The sequence below is a fragment of the Salvelinus sp. IW2-2015 genome, linkage group LG15, assembly GCF_002910315.2.
Source record: "Salvelinus sp. IW2-2015 linkage group LG15, ASM291031v2, whole genome shotgun sequence".
Taxonomy (NCBI): domain Eukaryota; kingdom Metazoa; phylum Chordata; class Actinopteri; order Salmoniformes; family Salmonidae; genus Salvelinus; species Salvelinus sp. IW2-2015.
In genome coordinates, this window is record NC_036855.1 from 250,282 (window position 1) to 275,430 (window position 25,149).

At 44.6% G+C, this 25,149-nt stretch overlaps 3 protein-coding genes across 3 annotated transcripts in view; 1 reads left to right on the top strand and 2 right to left on the bottom strand.

Moving 5' to 3' along the window:
- Positions 1–12,003: 12,003 nt before the first annotated feature.
- LOC139028763 (uncharacterized) lies at positions 12,004–12,699 on the top strand. Its single transcript, XM_070446854.1, has one exon. It carries the CDS (start codon positions 12,004–12,006, stop codon positions 12,697–12,699), a length of 696 nt encoding a protein of 231 aa, XP_070302955.1.
- A 170-nt stretch (positions 12,700–12,869) lies between these two features.
- Positions 12,870–19,832, bottom strand: LOC139028774 (discoidin domain-containing receptor 2-like). The gene is made up of 3 exons (XM_070446878.1): positions 19,561–19,832; positions 15,208–15,357; positions 12,870–14,658 (listed from the first exon to the last, which is right to left on the bottom strand). The coding sequence occupies exons 1-3, from the start codon at positions 19,774–19,776 to the stop codon at positions 14,524–14,526; spliced, it is 501 nt and encodes a 166-aa protein (XP_070302979.1). The 5' UTR covers positions 19,777–19,832; the 3' UTR covers positions 12,870–14,523.
- A 673-nt stretch (positions 19,833–20,505) lies between these two features.
- The window catches only part of ddr2l (discoidin domain receptor family, member 2, like), a 22,355-nt gene continuing 17,711 nt past the window's right edge, over positions 20,506–25,149 (bottom strand). Inside the window, exons 13-15 of the mRNA XM_070446855.1 lie at positions 21,864–22,044; positions 20,968–21,057; positions 20,506–20,651 (exon numbers count right to left, since the gene is read on the bottom strand). Coding sequence (XP_070302956.1) covers positions 20,506–20,651; positions 20,968–21,057; positions 21,864–22,044 — 417 coding nt within the window. The remainder of the gene's footprint in view (positions 20,652–20,967; positions 21,058–21,863; positions 22,045–25,149) is intronic.

Sequence of the window (25,149 nt, forward strand, 5' to 3'; positions counted from 1 at the left end):
TGTTCTCTGGAGCAAGAGGTAATGACTCAATGAAGAGGTAGCCACGTGTTCCTCTGGAGCTAGAGTAATGACTCAATGAAGAGGGTAGCCATGTGTGCTCTGGAGCTAGAGGTAGTATACTCAATGAAGAGGTAGCCATGTGTTCCTTGGAGCCAAGAGAGTGAGCTCAATGAGAGGAGGGGGTAGCCATGTGTTCCTCTGGAGCAAGAGGTGCTCCAGAGGAACACATGGCTACCCTCTTCATTGAGTCATTACCTCTAGCTCCAGAGGAACACATAGCTACCCTCTTCATTGAGTCATTACCTCTTGCTCCAGAGGAACACATGGCTACCCTCTTCATTGAGTCATTACCTCTAGCTCCAGAAGCACACAGCTGCTTGTATGTAGCTTACGTGGCTCCCACCAAGTGCAGGCTTCTGGCCAAAGGATCATCAAAAGGGCATTATTGTCCGATAAAAAAGCAGGAGAAGTTTCCTAGTCCTGTGGAGCAAAACAAATAGCCCCCTGATGTTTTGTAGGCTACTGTACGTAATGCCAATGGTGCATGTGGTACAGTGGCCTACATAACATAATTTAACTCTATACTATAACTAAATGGGAGAAGAAGAAAAAAAATAACTCAAAAAGGTTTGTTTCGTTGGGATTTTGCCGATGTATGAATACATTTATATTTAATGAGTTAAAATGTACTTTCTGGGGGGGGGAATGGAGAAAAAAAAAGGTTTTGAAATGGAAAAGTTGCTGGTAGTTACTGTATGAGATACCATTCATAGTAACAGAAGTAGAGCTAGTCAGATCACATAAGAAGGTAGACTGTCTTATATAAGGCTTTTGTTTACTCTTGAACGTGGACGTGCAGCAGCTGCAGAGAGGATCCACGTTGAGAAAACAACATGTTTTAATGCCAGGCATTGAGAAGAAGAAAAAAACAACGACCATGAGAAATAAGAGCAGTGGTTTCAACAGCAATTACAGGTTTGGAAGAGTTAAGAAGAGTGAAGAAGAGTGAAGAAGAGTGAAGACCAAACTGTTCTGAAACCTACTGGTGGCAGAGAGACACTCTCGTGAAAGCATCGGTTACGTAAACACATTTTTGTACTGTCGTGGATTGCCCTGAGAGAATTATAGAGGCCGTTGTTTTCTGGCTACATGAAACAAACAGTGTACAAAACATTAAGAACACCTTCCTAATATTGAGTTGCACCCCGTTTTACCTCCAGAACAGCCTTAATTCTTCGGGGCATGGACTCTACGAGGTGTCGAAAGCATTCTACAGGGATGCTGGCCCATGTTGACTCCAATGCTTCCCACAGCTGTCAAGTTGGCTGGATGTCCTTTGGGTGGTGGACCATTCTTGATGCACACGGGAAACTGTTGAGAGTGAAAAACCGGTGCGCCTGGCATGTACTACCATACTCTGTTCAAAGGCACTTAAATATTGTGTCTTGTCCATTCACCCTCTGAATGGCACACATACACAATCCATGTCTCAGTTGTCTCAAGGCTTAAAAATCCTTCTTTATCCTGTCTCCTCCCCTTCATCTACACTGATTGAGGTGGATTTAACAGGTGCCATCAGTAAGGGATCACAGCTTTCACCTGGATTCACCTGGTCAGTCTGTGTCATGGAAAGAGCAGCTGTTCATAATGTTTTGTACACTCAGTGTATTTCCACAACACACCCAGTCGCCACATCAGATGGACAAACAGTTAGGCACTCGGGTAGTCCATTTGACACAACGGTTGTGATATACAGTAGGTGATATTTGTGTGATGTCTGCACAATTGCTTTTACACAACCATTGTGTGGTGTCTCCACAACAGTTGTGTAAATATTTTTATGCAGAAAAACAACAGTCAAAACTCTTTTGTGAAATGCGTTGTACGGTGCCTGTTTGGGGACATGTGACCACCAACACTTCTCATATCTGACAGGGCCCATCAGATGTGTAACAATCTGGCATAAATAATCTATCCCAAAATAGCAGTACATTTTCAGTGTATTGGATAACAATAACGACTTACAGTGACTTCAGAAAGTATTCACACCCCTTGACTTTTTCCACATTATGTTGTGTTACAGCCTGAATTTAAAATGGATAAAACTGAGATTTTGTGTCACTGGCCTACCCACAATACCCCATAATGTCAAAGTGCAATTATGTTAAATGTTTACAAATTAATTAAAAATGAAAGGCTGAAATGTCTTGAATCAACAGGTATTCAACCCCTTTTTTGGCCTAAATAAGTTCAGGAGTAGAAATAAGCTTCTACCAGTCACATAGTAACAAGGAATAATAATATTTGAACATGATTGTTGAATGACTACTCTCATCTCTGTACCCCACACATACAATTATCGGTAAGGTCCCTCAGTCGAGCAGAGAATTTCAAATACAGATTCAACCACAAAGACCAGGGAGGTTTACCAATGCCACGCAAAGAAGGGCACCTATTGGTAGATGGGTAGAAAAAACAACAGACATTGAATATCCCTTTGAGCATGGTGAAGTTATTAATTACACTTTGGATGGTGTATCAATACACCCACTACAAAGACACAGGCTTCCTTCCTAACTCAGTTGCCAGAGATGAAAGAAACCGCTCAGGGATTTAACAATGAGGCCAATGGTGACTACAACAGTTACAGCGTTTAATGGCTGTCATAGTAGAAAACTGGAGATTGATCAACATTGTAGTTACTCCACAATGCTAAATGACAGAGTGAAAAGAAGGAAGCCTGTACAAAATAAACTTAATACAAAACATGCATCCTGTTTGCAATAAGGCACTAAAGTAAAACTGCAGAAAATGTGGCAAAGAAATAAACTATATGTCCTGAATACAAAGCGTTTTGTTTGGGGCAAATTCAACACAACACATCACTGAGTACCACACTTCATATTTTCAAGCATGGTGGTGGCTGCATCATGTTATGGGTATGCTTGTCACCAGCAAGGAAATGGAATAGCGCTAAGCACAGGCAAAATCCTAGAGGAAAACCTGGTTCAGTCTGCTTTCCATCAGTCACTGAGGGAGAAATTCACCTTTCAGCAGGACAATAACCGAAAACACAAGGGCAAATATACACTGGATTTGCTTACCAAGACAACACTGAATGTTCCAGAGTGGCCGAGTTACAGTTGTGACTTAAATCGGCTTTAAAATCTTTGGCAAGCCGTGGTGTAGTGCTGTTTTTTTAGGTGAGGGAGCGCAAAAAATGTTTATAGTCAGGTGAGCTAGATTAGGGTTGGAATGAAAACCTACAGAATGGTAACTCTCCAGGAACAGGGTTGGAGAGTCCTGTTATAGAATATGCATAAAATGCATCCTCCAATTGCAGCATCTGCCTATGCCCACACATATTTTCTATTTTGAATTCCCTCAAACACCCAGTTAGGCATACCTAATTTCAAAATAGGCCATCATCACTGTCAATCATGAATGATAATTCTTCACGTTTACCGGTGAAACTGCATCTTCATGCCAATCATTTGATTGATTTCAATCAGTTTAATATAAATAGCCTATGCATTTCGCAGCCTGGTCTCATAGACTAGATGTAACATAGTAAATGTAAATCCGGAACAATCAAATTCAGTATGATATGTTACGTTTGGTATGGTTACAAAAGACAGATGGTTAATTAAAGCAAAAACAAAAGGTTGCGAGTTTGAAGCTTATAAACGGACAACTTTAGCATTTTAGCAACTTTTCAAGTACTTACTACTTTTAGCTACTTTGCTACTACTTAGCATGTTAGCTAACCCTTCCCATAACCTTTACCCTTTTAGCTAACCCTGCCCATAACTCGGCCCGAAGGGGCGCACGTTTTGGTTTTTGGCCCTAACACTAGACAGCTAATTCAAATGATGAAAGGTCGATGATTAGTTGATTATTTGAATCAGCTGTGTAGTGCTAGGGCCCCCCAAAAAAGAGCTGCTCTAGGCTGCTACATATTTATTTGTTTTGTCATTCTATAGTTTTTTCATGGTTATTCAATATCATTTATTTAGAATTGATCAGAATACATTTTCCAGAAATAGTTTTACTGTGCATTCTCAAATTGAAAAAGGTGAGGGAGTGCTGATCCTCCACGCTCCTGCAGCACTACACCCTTGAAGGCAAGACTTCAAAATGGCTGTCTAGCAATGATCAACAACCAACTTGACGGAGCTTGAAGAATTGTGTGCAAATATTGTAACAATCCAGGTGTGCAAAGCTCTTAAAAGATTTTCCCAGAATGCCTCACAGCTGTAATCACTGCCAAAGGTACTTATGTAAATGAGCTATTTCTATATTTCCGTTTCAATAAATGTGCAACAAAAAAATTCTAAAAACATGTTTTCACTTTGTCATTATGGGGTATTGTGTAGATGGATGACAAAAACAAATAATCCATTTTGAATTCAGGCTGTAACACAACAAAATGTGGAATAAGCAAAGGGGGTATGAATACTTTCCGAAGGCACTGTAAACCTTTATTAGGTGAATCCACTTTGGTTGTAACTTTTAGGGTCCCATGTTTTGCACAATCATATGACATGCCTGGATTTGAACCTTTATTTAAAGCCTCTTCACCAAACTGTCCCCTCTTTCTTTTCTGTCAGATGGTCAACTGCGCAAAACACAGAGTCTTACGTGACTGTATGTTTGGTTATATTCTCTGGGAAAAAAATATGACAATCTATTGTGCTGTTGTGTCATCCCTCCATCAGTGTGGATAATGCTGCCCCCTGTTGTTAGTCCTCTCCTTAACATCAACGTTTACTAATGGGTGGATAATGATGTCTATATGAAAGGAATACAAAAATAAATACAAGTTTAAGCATTATATATACCTTCTGAATTATAGTTGTGCTGTATAGTAGTCTCAGGTTGAAGCTCAATGGTAACTTTAAATCTTCCTKCTGTCACATCTAAGCCAATCCGTATATAGAACGCCGTTTGGGTCTTTAAAAGATACACAACAAATAACACTATTTGACGTGTCAAATAAGCTTGTTGACCAATCAGGACCTGAATATGACTGCAGGTCACATAACAATTTGACGAGTTCATAGATTTTTTTACGAAGTTATAACCTATTGATTATACTATCACTCCTATTTCATATGTCACCGCGCTTCACCGATACATATACTATGATGCTGGTAAAAGTTACTGTGTTGTCATGTGTTGCTGCCTTGCTATGTTGTTGTCTTAGGTCTCTCTTTATGTAGTGTTGTGTTGTATCTCTTTATGTAGTGTTGTGTTGTCTCTCTCTATGTAGTGTTGTGGTGTCTCTCTTTATGTAGTGTTGTGTTGTCTCTCTCTATGTAGTGTTGTGGTGTATCTCTTTATGTAGTGTTGTGTTGTTCTCTTATGTAGTTTGTGTTGTCTCTCTTATGTAGTGTTGTGGTGTGTCTCTCTTTATGTAGTGTTGTGTTGTCTCTCTTTATTAGTGTTGTGCTCTCTTATGTAGTGTTGGTGTCTCTCTTTATGTTGTTGTGTTGCTCTCTTTATGTAGTGTTGTGTTGTCTCTCCTTATGTTTAGTGTTGTGGTGTCTCTCTTTATGTGTGTTGTGTTGTCTCTTTATGTAGTGTTGTTGTGTCTCTCTTTATGTAGTGTTTGTGTGTCTCTCTTTATGTAGTGTTGTGGTGTCTCTCTTATGTGTGTGTGGTCTCTCTCTTATGTAGTGTTGTGTGTCTCTCTTATGTAGTGTTTGTGGTGTCTCTCTTTATGTAGTGTTGTGGGTGTCTCTCTTTATGTAGTGTTGTGTGTCTCTCTTTATGTAGTGTTGTGTGTCTCTCTTATGTAGTGTTGTGTTGTCTCTCTATTAGTGTTGTGTTGTCTCTCTTTATGTAGTGTGTGGTGTCTCTCTTTATGTAGTGTTGTGTTGTCTCTCTTTATGTTAGTGTTGGTTGTCTCTCTTTATGTAGTGTTGTGTTGTCTCTCTTATGTAGTGTTGTGTGTCTCTCTTTATGTAGTGTTGTGGTGTCTCTCTTATGTAGTGTTGTGGGTCTCTCTTTATGTAGTGTTAGTGTTGTCTCTCTTATGTAGTGTTGGTTGTCTCTCTTTATGTAGTGTTGTGTTCTCTCTTTATCTGTGTGTTGGTGTCTCTCTTCTCTTGATGTGTGTTCTGTATTTATATTTTATTACTTTATTTATTTTTAATCTCACCCCGCCATCCCTGCAGGATGCCTTTCGCCTTTTGGTAGGCCATCATTGTAAATAAGAATTTGTTCTTAACTGACTTGTCTAGTTACATAAAGGTTACATTAAAATACATAAATAAACACCTGCCGCATGAGCGCAGACACACTTCCCCAACCTCTGGGACAGTGCTGGTCATTAAAAAAACAGCTAGCTAGCTGACGCACACAAACAATGTTTTTCTCCAAAAACATAGCAAAACGAAATAATCTGTTTGGTCGTTCACCTTCAAAAGTGCTAAATATTCATACAAATAGTGGAATCATGCCATAACAATCAAGCATTTCGTCAACATTGATGACAGTTTGGAAACTGGAGATAAGCTGTCTCCCTACTGCGTTGAYTTTGGTTTACAGTAAGACAAMGTCACTTACAAATATCTTTGATACAGATGTTMTWAWAAACTTSTGGGGTAGCTAGCTAGCTTTATCTTGGTCCCTTAGCTAGCATTAATGCAACCATCCTGAAAACAATGACCAGCAGAAACTGCAATCAATCATTTAGGAATCTAWGTGACTAAGTATTAGCTAGGCAGCCACTTGTTGTTCTCTTATTGAAATCTAATTTCAGTTTATGAAAATAACTAGCTAGATAACGAACTTAACAAGCTAGGCAGCCAGTTAGCCCTGTTGTGCCAAACTAACGTTTTAACAAAGTTACGGCTATACTGACAAGATACATGTCTCTCCGCCCTAACAATGGGAGTCGTTGTTCACAAAGCGGTACTGCAGGCTGTCTAGCTCCCGCCTATCCTTTCYTTGGATTGGTGGATACATCTCATTATTGTAATCTTTTTTTATATATTCGATGAGGGTTGTTGACGTCAACCGCCTGCATTCAATGGAGAGCGATGCTATGCTACTAGCCTCATGTCATGAATATGCAGACAACTCTGTTATGTTTTTTCTCAACGTTGCCAGGTTGTCACGTGTCCCAATTATATCAGTACACTCGTAACAACTTAAGCATTGTGAAAATTCTATTCGATCAAATAAACCTCAAGTAGCAAATAAGCAATGATTCTTTGTTGACCAAATTCAACACTCTCTCATTGACCTCCATAGAAAAACTTCTCGCATGTTGCGTGAAAYAACAACAACAAAACGCCACCTGCTGGAGGGAGACAGATTTTCTGCCAAGTTGGGCCTCTCTCTCGTTCTTCCTCTCTGATTATAACATTTACATTTACATTTAAGTCATTTAGCAGACGCTCTTATCCAGAGCGACTTACAAAATATAAACTGCTAGCTAGCTTAATCTTCATCTGGCTAGTGTGGCTTGACTAGACCGGGTCCGCCTTTATGAAAATATATTGTAGTCAGATTGCATTATAACTGCAGTATGCACTAATTTTCTAAACTGCAAAAACAAATTGTAACGGCGACATCTAATTGAAGCTAGCCACAATAAGGTTTGGAATTTGCGGTTTACCAYCAAAATAAAAGTCTCTAATTGAAAGTGATGCTAATGGATACAAAATAGTGGAATCATGCCATATAAACAGACATGGAATGTTGTTATATRAATTCAATCAAATACAATAAATCCTTATTGTGGCTAGCTTCACATAGGTCCGACAGTCATCATCCAAATATGAAAACGGTCAAAATCAAATCAAATGTGATTGGTCAATACACTCTGTATTAGGCAGAAGTTATTGCGGGTGTAGCGAAATGCTTGTGTTCCTCGCTCCAACAGTACAGTAGTATCTAACAATTCACAACAATACACAATCTAAAAGTAAAAAGATGGAATTAGACATTTATAAATATTAGGACGAGCATGTCGGAGTGGCATTGACTAAAATACAGTGAATAGAAGACAGTATTATACTATGAGATGAGTAAAGCAGTTTGTAAACATCATTAAAGTCAGTAGTGTTCCATTATTAAAGTGACCAGTGATTCCATGTCTATGTACAGTATATAGTCTTAATAAATTAGCGTATTTTTATACTGAACAAAAATATGAACACAACATGCAACAGTTTAAAAGATTTGACTGATTTTACAGTTCATATAAGGAATTAGTCATTTTAAATAAATTCATTATGCATAATCTATGGATTTCACATGACTGGACAAGGGCGCAGCACTTGGGAGCCAGGCCCACCCAGTGGGGAGCCAGTCCACACCACTGGGAGCCAGGCCCACCCACTGGGGAGCCAGGCCCCCACTGGGGAGCCAGTCCCACCCACTGGGGAGCCAGTCCACCACTGGGGAGCCAGGTTTGCTGATCCCTAGGTGAAGAAGCTGGATGTGGAGGTCCTGGGCTGGTATGGTTACACATGGTCTGCGGTTGACGTCATGTCAAATTCTCTAAAAACGCCACACTGTCATGGGGGGGGGGGGTGGATGGTATCTGGAAGGAAACTGCTCTAACAGGGAGTACCCAATTTGTTTAGTATGGTCGAGTGAGCTGGGTGGGCATCTATGTTTGTGTTTCTATGTTTAGGTTCATTGTTAATTAGCCTGAGGTAGTGGTTTCTCAATCGGGGCAGCGTGTTTTACGTTTCCTCTGAATTGAGAACCATATTAAGTAGGCTGTTCCACCGTTTGTTTGTGGGTGATTGGCTTCCATTGTTATGTTTATGCCACACGGCACTGTTCGTTTGTGAGTTTGTTCGTGGTTTTTTCGTTGTCTGTAAGTTCTCATGTTCGGTCTGTTTTACGTGTTTGTTATTTGTAGTTCTGTTCAAGTGTGCTTCGTGTTCGTCTTTCTTTTAATAATCATTATGTCTTTACCTGCGATGCATTGGTCCGAACGAACGTTACAGTCGATGATACTTTTAAGGTATCTGGATACTCTGGAGGTACACGACACATTCCCCACCTCTCGTCGTGATCCGTTCAGCCTTTACCGAGAACCACATACCAGACGTCGGATACTAACAAGACTACAGCATTCATAAAGTGAATARGTTTGTAGGTGCAACAGTTTTGATTAAATGTATAATTTATCGCTTTCAGGTGCCAATAGAGAACCAACGATGTGCTACCTTTTTGTAGCATTWCTGAAAATGCTAAGATATTTTCAGCCGAATCTCAGAGCTCTATCTAAAACCAGGCCCAGCAACTCGGTTGCTCGGCRACTCATTAACACAGCTGTTCGTCTGCACTAAGCACAAGAAGAGGCTGAGAAMAAACCTAGGCTAATGTAAATACAAACTTAGTCCACAGGARGCTGCYGAGGGGAGGACAGCTCATAATAATGGCTGAAACAGAGYGAATGGAATGGCATCAAACACATGGAAGCCATGTGTTGKATGTATTTGATACCATTCCACTTATTCTAYTCCAGCCATTACCACGAGCCAGTCCTCCCCAGTTAAGGTGCCACCAACCTCCTGTGACTYGAGTCAGAGAGGAAGAAGAGAGGCCCAACTCAGCGGAGAATCTGTCTCCATCCAGTGGATGGCGTTGTTTCGACCCACCAAGCAAGTTGTCCTATGAAGGTCAATGAGTGTGGACTTTGGTCAACAACAACAAAAAAATGTTTATTTGCTACGTGAGGTTTATTTGATCGAAAAGAAGTTTCATAATGCTTAAGTTGTTACAAGTGTACTGATATAAGTAGGACAAGGGACAACTTTGATGAAAAACACTATATTGGAGTTGTCTCTATGCATATTCATGGCATGAGGCTAGTAGCATAGCATCTCTCTGTAGATGAATGGGAGGAGACAGGTTAAAGAAGGATTTTTAAGCCTTGCGACAATTGAGACATGGATTGTGTATATGTCCCATTCAAAGATTTAAGTGCCTTTGAATAGGGTAGTAGGTGCTAGGCGCACCGGTTTGAATGTGTCAAGAACTGTAACGCTGCTGGGTTTTTTCATGCTCAACAGTTTCCTATGTGTATCAAGAATGGTTCAACCCCCAAAGGGCATCAAGCCAACWTGGCACAACTGTGGGAAGCACTGAAGTCAACATGGGCCAGCATGCCAAACACGGATTATATAAATGTATAGGATGCATAACTCTGCAATGTTTAAGACTAGAAACAATGTGTAAAAGACACAAGAAAGCCACGGTTCTAGTTTACATGGGGATCAGAGTATGTGAGCGAGGTGAGCGGTTGGAAATCACACTCATCACTCACAGAGCGGCAGGTAAAAATCACACAGCTCTCACCGAAACCGCCCCCCTCCCCCCCACTGCAGGTCCAAATTTGCTCCATTCATTTTTTTAGTTTAAAATGGATCATTTAACAAACACCCCATCTAATCTTGTGACTATGTACCATTTGGTTTTGAAGTAGGCTATCGTAAGAAGCTTCAACATTTCAGCAACATGTCGTAGGCTACTAAACAAGGGCCTACCTAGGTGATAGGCTATTTGGCCACTGCGTTAAACAAACAGCTTTTTCTCTAATCCACTGATGATCAGATGCTTTAATTAGAACTGTGGCCCTGTTGTGCTCACATCTTAACAGTTCATTGACAACTTTAGCACTCCTCTCTTTTTAAAACAACATCCTGTATAGAAACGCAAACGTCTCTGATGCTGCTGCCTGGGCTCATTGGTTGTCTTGTCATCAATTACACAGGTGGTGACCCATTTCTTGTTTGACTCATATCAACATCTCTGCACATTAGTGGCGGGGCTAAATAAATACAACAATAGGTCTAATTAAAAGAACAGTGATGAAGGAAATGAAACATGCTGGGCAGAGCATGGCCAGAGCTCGTGGCTGAGTTGGTACAGGAGCGAAATTTGAGCGGGAGAGAAAGACGCTCACAAATAAGTTCAATCCTCTTGCATTTACACACACTGCGCTCCTCGCTCCACCCCTGCTCCGCTTGCATCCTCTGGTCAAAGCTGTGTGCTGGCTAACCTTGGTAGAGCACGGGTAGAGCACGGGTGGAGCACGGGTGGAGCACGGGTAGAGCACGGGTAGAGCACGGGTGGAGCACGGGTGGAGCACGGGTAGAGCACGGGTAGAGCACGGGTAGAGCACAGGTAGAGCACGGGTGGAGAAGGCAGGGCAGTGCTCATGTGAATGTATTTCCTTTCTCTCTCACTTAAAACACATTTTGTTGTTTTTTAATGATAGGGGGAAAAAAAGACACGATACCGTTTGTCAAGTTTGATTTTAATATGAGAAACAAAGAGAAAGAAAAGATCAGAGGAAAACTGTCATGGGGCTGGAATCTTCTCCTCAGCACCCAATATATTACTATACAAATCTACTCTGACTACACTATGTACAAGTCAGCCACATATGTATGAGAAGAGTTTCTAAACTGAAGCAATGAATAGAAAAGAGAAAAATCAGAGAGTGTCCTCTATCACCTGGCACCAAACCAACCAGTCATGACCACCCGTTATGCATTCAAGCACTAACCCTTTTGGGTTTTCACACTCGTACGAACACGTTGTACAGAGACACTAAGTCTAGCAGACTGCCACATGCACACGCTCAAACCAACCTTTACCTCAAAACCTCCTTTACCACAGTTGTGCTTCCATGACATCCAAAAAGTAGAGAAAGCCACTCCAGAGAGGAACTGTTACAGAGCTCAGGTCAATAATCCGCTTTCTTCTATCCAATCTTAACCCATAGAAAACAAAAAACATGATTTACTCTGTCTGGACCAGCATTAAGGGATTAATCTTTACCAACGAACATTAGCTAACACAGGCTCACTTCAGCAAAGACCTCTGGGATATTGAGTTTAGTGGTTTCCTTACATCCCTCTCTCCCCCTTCCTCCCTCCCCTCCCCATGCATTGCAGATTGTATTGCACAACAACGGGGCATCTAAACACACGTCAAGTTGAACCACTTCCCCCAGTGCTCCGTGGAATGCCAAACATACACATAACACATCCAGCAGAGCCCCTCCTCCCAGCAGAGCCCCTCCTCTCAAGCAGAGCCCCACCTCTTGCTGACCCCTCCGCCCCAGCGAACCCCTTCTCCCAGCAGAGCCCTCCTCTCTACTCTGCAGCCCCCCTCCTCTCAGCGAGAGCCCCTCCTCTCAGCAGAGCCCCTCCTTCTCAGCAGAGCCCCTCCTCTCAGCAGAGCCCCTCTCTCAGCAGAGCCCCACCTCTCAGCAGAGCCCCTCCTCCACAGCAGAGCCCCTCCTCTCAGCAAGCCCCACCTCTCAGCAAGCCCCCCCCTCTTCAGCAGAGCCCCCCCTCTCAGCAGGACCCCTCCTCTCAGCAGAGCCCCCCCTCTCAGCCGAAGGCCCCTCTCACAGAGAGCCCCTCCTCTCAGCAGAGCCCCTCCTCTCGAGCAAGCCCCCACCTCCCAGCTTGCCCCTCTCCACAGAGCCCCCCCCTCTCAGCTGACCCCCCTCCAGCAGAAGCCCCTCCTCCCAGCAGAGCCCTGCCTCCCAGCAAGGCCCCCTCCAGCAAGAGCCCCAACCTCTCAGCGAAGCCCCTCTCCCAGCAGAGCCCCTGCCTCCCAGCAGAGCCCCTCCTCTCAGCAGAGCCCCTCCTCCCAGCAGAGCCCCTCCTCCCAGCAGAGCCCCACCTCCCAGCAGACACAGACACACCATGAAGCATCAGATACAGTACAGGTGAACAACACATTAATGTTAATAACCTTAACAATGACAACACAAGAAATGTCGGAAGCTGATTTCAATGTTGAGATCTATGGTGTCAGCCACTATTAAACACTTGATGTTCATTCACTCAGATATTGTGGCAACAGAGGATGCAGCAATACAAAACATGTACTTAAAATAGAGGGGGGGGGGGGGAATAACGTTTTGAAATAACAAAAAAAGTAAAACTTGGCTTTTTAAAACTTTTACACTAACATGACAACATCGATTGATCTCCCCAATGGACATGTGACATCTACACAGAGATCGCTTTTCAATTATATTTACAACCACAATTAAGGTTAACCTTCATCTCAATCCCCTGCGACTCAGAATGAATTCTATGCAAGCCAGCTACAATCATAGAAATATGTGTACTAGAACAGGTGAAGGGAAGTACAGCAGTAATTCTATTGCTATGGCTCAATTCATCTGAAGGCGGAGCTGTGAACACAACAGCTGTTTGGTCAGAGGCTTGGCCACAGCAACATGCTAGCTACTGAATGGTCAGAGGTTTGGCCACAGCAACATGCTAGCTACTGAATGGTCAGATGCTTGGCCACAGCAACATGCTAGCTACTGTGTGGTCAGAGGCTTGGCCACAGCAACATGCTAGCTACTGTGTGGTCAGAGGCTTGGCCACAACAACATGCTAGCTACTGTATACTCAAAAAGAGTGTTGTCTAGCTTCTAGCTCTGGTCCACGTCACCGTTGTCCAGCTTATAGCTCTGGTCCACGCCACCGTCAGTGCGTGTTCCTCCACTGGAACGCGCACAAACGCCCCCTGGACCAAAGCTAACCAGCCTCCAGCTACTCAATCCAGATGACTGAATCTCTGTAGGGGATAGCTAATGATATCTAATAATGCTAACTAGCTTTAATGCTATCTGATAAGGCTGCACAGTTTGCGGTGGGTATCTCCAGCGGGACAGTGCCTTGCAGTAGACATCTCCAAGGGGACAGTGCTTTCTATTCCTCATCATCAGTCCATTGTGGCTCCCCAACCCTCTCTAAAGCAGGGTTAGGGTTAGGGTCAGAGGGTTAGGGTCAGAGGGTCAGGGTCCTATTCTAGCTATGACAGTAGTTCTGCTTTAGCCAAAGGCCTTATCCAAACTGACCTATATAACATTCATATTCAAAAAGGACAATAAAATCTGAGTCAAACAAATCAAAATGATCATAGTCCAGTGTGGGGATAATGAAAGGAACATATCATGGATAAATGGAAGACAACCAGGCAGCAGTGCTTTACACACAAAAAAAMCACAGGACCTCAAGACAAAAGCATTTGTCCAGTTATTGATTTCTTACTAGGCCAGGTATTAGKGATATTATGATTTCTTTGGTAGGCCTACCATACAAAAACAACATGAAAACACAACATACTGTTTAAAGATGGATGAACAGAATTCAATTTACACAAACCATCAACAGACAAAAGGGTGACAGCTTTTTTTCATGGATTTTATATGATTAAAGGTCCATCACTGAAGAATGTGAAAGATGAAAGAAGTGGTCCACATTCTGGAAGTGATAACCTCAACCCACTTCCTGCTCTCTCAAAATGACAACGTCGCTGCATCCTCTTCCAGTCTTCCCCGCTGTCTGTCTGTCTGTATGCCTGTCTGTCTCTCTGTATGTCTGTCTCTCTGTCTGTCCGTATGTTTGTCCGTCTGTCCTTCTGTCTGTCAGTCAGAGGGGTTAAGAGAAGAGAATTCAGGCAAAATGGACCTCTCACTCAGGACAGCCCGTTGGTTGTGCCAGGGTTCAAAGTTCACTGGACCACGTGTGGTCGTAAGGCCTGGTACAACCCCTCGAAGGTGGGTCGATCAGCGATGTCGCGGTCCCAACAACGCATCATCAGCTCAAATAGAGAGGGAGGACAGAGCAGTGGGGCGAATAGAAAGATCTAGAAGAAAAATGGGGTGGACGGGGGATGGGGTGCCAAAACATTACTGTTATGCCCAGATATATAATAGTCCCAGATATATAATAGTCCCAGATATATAATAGTCCAGATATATAATAGTCCCAGATATATAATAGTCACAGATATATAATAGTCCCAGATATATAATAGTCCCAGATATATAATAGTCCCAGATATATAAAAGTCCCAGATATATAATAGTCACAGATATATAATAGTCCCAGATATATAATAGTCACAGATATATAATAGTCACAGATATATAATAGTCACAGATATATAATGGACTTTACATTGCATGCAGGATGACACAATTTGAGCACAAGACTAAATAATATTTTACCCATATGGAAAAGAATGACATGTTGTTGAATGTGAGACAAAGCTAAGCTACTCTACCTAATGACATGTTTAATCCTGTGCACTGATGAATCCAGTGCCCGGATACCACTCTTCTCTCTTTTAAATGTTTTTGTCACCCATGTATAAATAAATGATTGAATAAAATAAATAAATAAAATCACTTACCTGTCTGCCCTGGTTTCGGAAGAACTCGCCAGTGTTTTCGATGACCTGTTCGTCTGTCAGTAGGCTGTAGGGCTGCTCTTTACACAGAGTGAAGATCTCCCACAGGGTGACGCCGAAGGCCCACACATCGCTGGCCGTGGTGAACTTACCCTGGAGAGGAACCACACAGACAGTGAAGTTCCCCCTAGGTACAGATCTAGAATCAGATTCCCCTCCCCCAATCCTAACCTTAACCATTAGTGGGGAAAATACCAAACTAACCCAAGATCCCGCATCAAGGGCCAACTTCACCCTAAACCTCACACCAACAACCACGGGATCTATTTGGGTCGTATTGATTTGGCACCAAACGGAAGAAAATAGACAAGCAGGGAGGGGTTTCATAAGTGTTTTGCTATGGTGTGCACTAATGCATAAGACTCAGATGTAGTCAAATAAAGGTTGACTTAACTGGTCAAAATGGTGGCCTATAACTTCTATCAGAGTTCTGAATGAGCTTTGATGGATACATGATAACATTTACATCATCTCTATCTCTCATCCACTCAACACCACTGTTTCAATGTGAAATTGAGCCATATATACTGCACATTTGTCAAGCAAAGGCTTTGTTTTTGTCGTCAAACAGATGGAAAGGGGGTCTTAGAAAACATCTATAAGAAAAATATAAATTTTCKGATTTGTCCTCGTTTTTCGACTTGGTCTTTATGAAATTCAGAAGCCCAACAAGAGTTGTGTTGTGGGTGTGGTTTAATGTGGGTGTCTCTTGTGTGTGTTCGCAAATCACATGTGTTTGTTTCTACATWAAAAAAAACAGTTCACATTTAGTCAATCACCCTTCTAGATAACTTGAAACTGTCTAACCAGGTATTGTGTCTTGGAGTCGCCTATGCTAGCTAGTGCTAGCCAACTCCTTTCACCAATTAGCTTCAGCCTGGTTGTGGCAAAGTTGGTTTGACATTGGACAGTCTATCTCTGGGGCTAGTTAGGGACCATCAATAAATTAAACAATGTAAATGGGACCASATTTTCATGTTGCACATCTTTTCAAATMAAATMAAATGTTATTGGTCACATGCACATATTTAGCAGATGTTATTGCGGGTGTAGCGAAATGCTTGTGTTCCTAGCTCCAACATTACAGTAACAATTCACAACAATACACACATCTAAAAGTAAAAGAATGGAATTAAGAAATATATAAACATTAGGATGAACAATGTCGGAGTGGCATTGATTAAAATACAGTAGAATAGAAGACTGTACATACACTTGAAGTCGGAAGTTTACATACACTTAGGTTGGAGTCATTAAAACTCGTTTTTCAACCACTCCACACATTTCTTGTTACCAAACTATAGTTTTGGCAAGTCGGTTAGGACATCTACTTTGTGCATGACACAAGTAATTTTTCCAACAATTGTTTACAGACAGATTATTCCACTGGGTCAGAAGTTTACATACACTAAGTTGAATGTGCCTTTAAACAGCTTGGAATTGAATTGCGACTCCACTTTGTCTCTGTACTGACGTTTTGCCTGTTTGATTGCCTTACAGAGGGAATAACTACAYTGGTTGTATACAACCATATTCCCAGTCACCTTGCCATGGTKAAATGCGGTGGWTCGCGCTTTCAGTTTTGAGCGAATGCTGCCATCTATCCATGGTTTMTGGTTTGGGTAGGTTTTAATAGTCACCGTGGGAACAACTTCCCCTATACACTTCCTGATGAACTCAGTCACCGTGTCCATGTAAGCGTCAATGTTGTTCTCGGAAGCTACCCGGAACATATCCCAGTCCACGTGATCAAAGCATAGATTCCGATTAGTCAGACCAGCATTGAATAGACCTTAGCACGGGTACTTCCTGTTTGAGTTTCTGCCTATAGGAAGGGAGGAGCAACATTTTTCCAAAGGGAGGGCGGGGGAGGGCCTTCTAGGCATCTCGAAAAGGCGAGTAGCAGTGATCTAGTGTTTTTCCTAAGCGAGTACTACAGTCAGTGTGTTGACAGAACTTCGGTAGCTTTTTCAAAAAATTTGCTTGTATAAATCCCAGCTACAATAAATGCGCCTCAGGATATGTTTCCAGTTTGCATAAAGTCCAGTGGTATCCTGACGGCGTGCTGGTACAGCTTGAGGGGAAAAATACACAGCTGCGACTATAACCGAAGAGATTCTCTTGGGATAACGGAGAAGTGTGGACGAGCGAGTAGGACTGGACGGAGAGAGTAGTGGAGCGGAGCGAGAGTGGAGCGGGAGCGAGTATGGCAAAGCTGGAGCGAGAGAGTGTGAGCTGGAGCGGAGCAGTAGTGTGCTGGACCGATAGGGGGCTGGAGCGGACCGGTAGTGGGTGAGAGTAGTGAGAGGACGGAGCGAGTAGTGGAGCTGGAGCGACGCGGAGTAGTGAGCTGGAGCGGAGTAGTAGTTGGGCTGGGTGGAGTGGAGCTGGAGCGGAGAGAGTAGTGGAGCTGAGCGAGTAGTGGGCTGGGGAGCGAGTAGTGCTGGAGTGGAGCGAGTTAGTGGAAGCGAGCGACGAGTAGTGGCTGGAGCGGAGCGAGTAGGGGCTGGAGCGGACGGTAGTGGGCTGAGCGAGCGTAGTGGAGCTGGAGCGGAGCGATATGGCTGAGCGGAGAGTAGGGGCTGGACGGAGTAGTGGCGGAGCGAGCGAAACGGACGAGTAGTGCTGATGGAGCCGACAGCGGAGCGAGTAGTGGAGCTGGAGGAGCGATAGTGGGGCTGAGTGAGTATGGGCTAGTGGAGCGGTAGTGGAGGTAGCTGGAGCGTGCTGGTAGTGCGGGCGACATATGGGTGGGAGCGAGTAGTGGCTGGAGCCAACACTCCACTCAAACAAATGAGAACTACCTGTTAAATAAAAGTGATTTATTTTTTATTTTTTAAAGAATGTAGCCTATTTGAAATGATGTGCGCTTCTTCATCTTTTCATTTTTTATTCAAAATACTTTTCATTCAAATCATATGGTTTGATTCAAACCAAAATGTAGATCCAGAGGTCACAACAATAGATGGTGTTGTTAAAATGGGATTTAATGAATGGAGTGAATATGGAGCAGCAGTGTTTTTAAACCTGTGAGCGTTGAACGGTTTTTTAGGAGCGGTTGGAAAGGACGTCGGTGCGGTTGGAAAGGACTGGTGCGGTTGGAAAGGACGTGTGCGGTTGGAAAGGACGTGTGCGTTGAAAGGACGTCGGTGCGGTTGAAAGGACGCGGTGCGGTTGGAAGGACGCGTGCGGTTGGAAAGGACGCGGTGCGTTGGAAAGGACCTGTGCGGTTGGAAAAGACGCGGTGCGGTTGGAAAGGACGCGGTGCGGTTGGAAAGGACGCGGTGCGGTTGGAAGACGCGTGCGTTGAAAGGACGCGGTTGCGGTTGGAAGGACGCGGTGCGGTTGGAAAGGACCGTGCGGTTGGAAAGGACGCGTGCGGTGGAAAGGACGCGGTGCGGTTGGAAAGACCGTGCGTGGAAGGACGCGTGCGTTGAAAGGACGCGGTGCGCGTTGAAAGACGCGGTGCGGTGGAAAGATGCGGTGCGGTTGAAAGGACGTCGGTGCGCCAGAGCAATGAGCTGGACTGTCCCAACTGCTCAACTCAGCTCACATGCTCTGGCTTCAGCAGCAAACACATCAAAACCTTTTTTGGACAATGAATCATTTCTAAAGATGATTATTTATTTAATGTGATTAGTGATTCATTTCTAAAGATGATTATTTATTTCATGTGATTAGTGAATCATTTTAATGTAAAAAAACAACAACATGCCCCTCATTTTAAAGTCAAACCTGTAACGTGAATCTAACTATATTTTTAATATGGTAAAACTATTCCTTTTTACATATATACAGTATATATAAAAAATTATAGTTAAATCATACTATCAAATCAGGTGAGCTGATTCTCCTCTTTTTGGCCCATTTCAGTGTTGTTGTGGTGGAAAACTGAGGGGGTTGAGCATAATAGGTCAAGACTGTTACCCATAGATAGACAGGCTGGAAACGGTTGTTACTGGCAGCCCGCCAGGGTCTTACTTTTTTTTTTTGTGACGCTTKCATTCAATTGCCCCTCCCTGTTGCACACAACACGCTTCCATTCTCACTGTCACAAGGGGATTTATGGCCATGTTACGGTCAACTCTGTGACAGTCAACCCTGTTACTTTATTTGGCACTTAATAAGCACTTACTATAGTCACTTTTTAAATGTAACTTCTTTGAGAGGTTGAACATGCTCGTCATGACAAAATTTTAACATTTTGTGAAATAAAATGTTACATTTTTCCACCAAGTTAACTACCCAAAAGGGAYTAATTTTGTGGAACGACGCTGAAGTATTATCCTTTCTCACCAGTAGAATGCTCTCCCAGGCCATCCAGCGGATGGGCAGCACAGCTCGCCCCTGGATSCGGTAGTAGTCACTGCTGTACAGGTTTCTGCTCATGCCGAAGTCTGCTATCTTGATGGTGAGTCTGCGGTCCAGCAGGCAGTTGCGTGTGGCCAAGTCTCGGTGCACAAAGTTCAGAGAGGCCAGGTACCGCATGCCGGACGAGATCTGCACTGACATGTGCAGGAGGTCTGACAAACTACAAAGAGAGAGAGAGAGATAGCAAAAAAGTGAGAGAGAAAAGATAGATAGCGAAGAGAGAGAGAGGAGAGAGAGAGAGAGGAGAGACCAAAATGAGAGTGAGGAGAGATAGCGAAGAGAGAGAGAGGAGAGACCAAAATGAGAGAGAGAAGATGGATAGCGAAGAGAGAGAGAGGAGAGATAGCGAAGAGAGAGAGAAGATAGATAGTGAAGAGAGAGAGAGAGGAGAGAGCGAAATGAGAGAGAGAAGATGGATAGCGAAGAGAGAGAGAGGAGAGGTAGAGAAGAGAGAGAGAAGATAGATAGCGAAATGAGAGAGAGGAGAGATAGCGAAGAGTGAGGAAATATAGCGAAGAGAGAGAGAGAACCAATGTGTTAGCTTAAGAAGAAAACAATGTAGAACAATGTTGTTGGAGGAAGTGTGGTGGCATATTTCTGCTTTACCAAATGAGGAGAGTTACAAACTACACACCAGTCAGAGTTATACTTAAACTACATCTTTAATAATAATAAGCTTTGCAATAGCATTTGACTTTCAACAATTCACTATTTCTAATGAACCGTTGAGAAGTGACTACAGAAAAGTACAAAGATCTTTTATAGCCAAGATACACCCCTCTCAACTTACACTGACGAACCACAGATCTTAGGAACAGTTCACAAAGGTTAAGATTTGTATGAAAGATATCTATAAAACACAGCAGAGAGTTACTGCTGTGTCAAACCCACCGACCCGAGATAAGAACGCGCGATAGAATCTAGCGAAACCTGAGAAAGCGCTGCAACTCGAACACGTGAACTAGGAACGGGCCAATCGCTGACAGCCTGGACCTTAGCGGGATCCATCTGAATGCCTTCAGCGGAAATAACAGAAACCGAGAAATGTGACAGAGGAGACATGAAAGGCGCCTTCTCAGCCCTTCACGTAGAGAACAATTCCTCTAAAAAGGCGCTGGAGTACACCGTCGAACGTGCTGAGACATGAATCTCGAGTGACGGTGAAAAAATCAGGATATCGTCAAGGTAACGAAAACAAAAATGTCAGCAATGTCTCTCAGTATCATCATTACTAATGCCTGAAAGACAGCTGGAGCATTAGCGAGACCGAAGCGGCAGAAACCCGGTATTCGAAAATGCCTCTAGACGGAGTGTTAAACGCGCGTTTCCAACCTCGTCCCCCCTCTCTGATGCCTACGAAGATGAAGGCGTTACGAAGGTCCAACTTAGTAAAGAACTGGCTCCCTGCAAAATCTCGAAAGGCTGACGACATAAGGGGAAGCGGATACGATTCTTAACCGTTATGTCATTCAGCCTCGATAATCCCACGCAGGGGCGCAGAGTACCGTCCTTCTCTTAAACAAAGAAAAATCCCGCTCCGGCGGGAGAGGAAGAAGGCACCTGACGGTACCGGCGTCGAGAGAAAAACAGACAGATAATCCTCGAGAGCCTTACGTTCGGCGAGCCGACAGAGAGTAAGTCTACCCCCGAGGGGGAGGTGGTCCCCGGAGGAGATCAATACAACAATCATACGACCGGTGAGGAGGAAGGGAGCTGGCTCTGACCTGACATGAAGACCGTGCGCAGATCATGATATTCCTCCGGCACTCCTGTCAAATCACCAGTTGCCTCCCTGAGGTAGAGGGAACAGAAGACACAGGAGGGATAGCAGACATTAAACACATTCACATGACAAGAAACGTTCCAGGATAGGATAGATTACTAGACCAATTAAATAGAAGGATTATGACATACTAGCCAGGGATGACCCAGAAAGCAACAGGTGTAAAGGTGAACGAAAAATCAAAAAGGAAATGGTCTCACTGTGGTTACAGATACTGTGAGGGTAAAGGAGTGTCTCACACTGATACTGGGGAGAAGACTACCATCAAGGCGAACATGGGCGTGGGCTTCCCTAACTGTCTGAGAGGAAGTCATGTTTCCGAGCCCATGCTTCGTCCATAACAACCCTCAGCCCACAGAGTCTATCAAGGCACTGCAGGAAGCAGCCGAACCGGTCCAGCGTAGATGGACCGACAAGGTAGTAACAGGATCTTGAATGGAGAGACCTGAGTAGTAACGCTCACTCAGTAGCTCTCCGCTTACTGATGAGGAGCTCTGGTCTTTACCTGGACATGACATGAACAAATTGTCCAGCAGAACCGCAATAGAGGCAAAGGCGGTTGGTGATTCTCCGTTCCTCTCCTTAGTCGAGATGCGAATACCTCCCAGCCTGCATGGGCTCAGTCTCTGACCGGTGGGAGGAGATGGTTGAGATGCGGAGAGGGGAACACGCGTTAACCGCAGCTCTCTTCCACGAGCTCGGTGACGAAGATCTACCCGTCGTTCTTATGCGGATGGCGAGTGCATCAAAGAGTCCACGCTGGAAGGAACCTCCCGGGAGAGAACTCATCCTTAAACCTCAGCGTGGAGTCGCCTCCAGAAACACGAGCGAGCAACGCCGGCTCGTTCCAGTCACTGGATGCCGCAAGAGTGCGAAACTCTATAGAGTAATCCGTTATGGATCGATCCTTGACATAGGGAAGCCAGGGCCCTGGAAGCCTCCTTCCCACAAAACTGAACGATCAAAAACCCGTATCATCTCCTCTTTAAAGCTCTGATAAACGTTAGAACACTCAGCCCTTGCCTCCCAGATAGCTGTGCCCCACTCCCGAGCCCGACCAGTAAGGATGATAGGACCGTAGCGATCCGAGCTCTCTCCCGAGTACGGTTTGGCTGGGAGAGAGAACACATATATCACACTGGGTGAGAAAGGAGCGACACTCAGTGGGCTGCCCAGAGTAACATTGGTGGGTTATTAACCCTAATTTCCGGAGACTCGGAAGACCAGGAAGTAGCTGGCTGGCACGAGACGAAGACTCAGAAACTGTCCAGAGAGTCGGAGACCTAGCGGCCCAGGGTCTCAACGGCATGACGAGCAGCAAACAATTCCTGCTCGTGTCTGCCAGCATGTGCTCCCTGGAACTCGACGGCAGTGTGAGAGAATCCATAGTGCTGGTCCATCTGGTCGGATTCTTCTGTTAGCCCGGTGAATGAGGACCCAAAAGCGACGTAATAGAAACAGAGTCTTTATTCCAGATATCAAACAAACATGATTCTCCTGGATATATCAAAGGGTAATCCAAAACAGGAAACTGAAAATCCTCTCGTCAGTAGAGAGGACACGACTGGAGACGCGACCACAGACTGCAGTCGCTTCAGGAAGGCACAGGCCGTAGCTGACATAGACACCTGCTCACACGCAGCATCTGAAGAAGGCAAAAACACGACAGGGCGGAACAAGGACACAGGAACAGCAACATCAAACAAGAATCGCGACAAGGACAGAAGCGAAAACAGAGGAGAAATAGGGACTCTAATCCAGAGGGCAAATAGGGACAGGTGTGAAAGAGTAAATGAGGTCGTTAGGAGAATGAGAAACAGCTGGAGCGAGGAACGGAACGATAGAGAGAGAGAGCGGAGAGGGAGAGAGGGAGGAGAGAGGGAGAGAGAGAGAAAGAGGGAAAGAACCTAATAAGACCAGCAGAGGGAAGCACAGGGACAAGACAATGATGATCAAAGACAAAACATGAACCACTCTCCTCTCTGTCTCTTCCTCTCTCACCACGCTCCTCTTGTCCTCCTCTCACCCTGCTCCTCCTCTCGCTCCCCATCTCACTGCGTCCTCCTCTGTCTCCTCCTCTACCACGCTCCTCCTCGGTCTCTTCCTCTCAACCATGCTCCTCCTCTATCGTCCTCCTCTATCACCAAGTTGCCTCCTCGGCTCTCTTCCTCTCTCAAACGCTCCACCTCGGTCTCCCTCCTTCCACCCACGCTCTTCCTCTGTCTCCTCCTCTCACCACGCTCCTCCTCTGTCTCCCTCTTACCCGCTCCCCTCGGTCTCTTCCTCTCACCATGCTCCTCCTCTCTTCCTCTATCACCCATGTTCCCTCTCGGCTCTTCCTCTCTCAAACGCTCCTCCACTGTCTCCTCCTCTCACCACACTCCTCTCTCTCCTCTCACCACGCTCCTCCTCGGTCTCCTCCTCTCTCACACATGCTCCTCTACTCCTCCTCTCTCACCATGCCTCCTCCTCTACTCCTCCCTTCTCAACCACGTTCCCCTCTCTCCTCACCTCTCACCATACTGCTCCCTCGGTCTCGCTCCTCTGTCCTCCTCCTCCTGTCTCCTCCTCCTCTCTCCTCTCCTCTCACCATGCTCCTCCCTCGGTCTACTCTCCTCTCACCACGCTCCTCCACTCCTCTCTCCTCCCCTCTCACCACGCTCCTACCACTCCTCTCTCCTCTCCACCACGCTCCTCCTCTCTTCTCCCTCTCACCACGCTCCTCCACTCCTCTCACCACGCTCTTCCCTCTCCTCCCCTCTCACCACGCTCCCTCCACTCCTCTCTCCTCTCACCACGCTCCTCCTCTCTCCTTCCCTCTCACCATGCTCCTCCACTCCCTCTCCTCTCACCTCACGCTCCTCTCTCTCCTCCCTCTTCACCATGCTCCTCCACTCCTCTCTCCTCCCCTCTCACACGCTCTCCTCTCTCCTCCCTCTCACCATGCTCCTCCACTCTCTGCTCCTCCCTAACCACGCTCCTCCACTCCTCTCTCCTCTCACCACGCTCCTCCATCCTCTTCTCCTCCCCCTCTCACCACGCTCCTCCACTTCCTCCTCTCCTCCCCTCTCACCACGCTCTCCACTCCTCTCCCTCTCACCACGCTCCTCCACTCCTCTCTCCTCCTCCCCTCTCACCATACTCCACCACTCTCAGTCATTCCAACTATACCAGGGGTATTCAAACCCAAGCCTAGAGGTCCAGAGTACTACTGCTGGTAATGTTCTACCTGATAATTAATTTTACCCACCTGGTGTCCCAGGTCTAAATCAGTCCCTGATTAGAGGGGAATAATGCAAATCTCCGCAGCAGTGGAACAGGCTTGGAGGTCCAGATTTGAATTTACCTAAACTAAACCAATTCTCTCACCCATAGAAATAAAGGTCAATGACTCAATATTCTATTACTACTCCCTCACTTCTGTCGTGGAAAAATTGCAAGATTATGTTATAATGCTTGTAAGTTTATGTTATAAATGCTGTATTGCATTATAATGGTTGTTTTACTCGACGAAGAATAGAGTATTGGTGTGTGTGTTCCACTGAGGATGGGCCTCTATGGATAACACTGACAGAGGAGATTTACGATGTCTTTGGGTGATAAACCTAAAGAGCATTCCAGAGAACATGAGCTAATGGTTCTGTTCTATACTGTTCCAGGGAGAAACGGTTCCCCTTTGGAGTAAGAGGGCCAGACACTGGTCTTAACAATGAAAAAAAACTGTTGAAAAA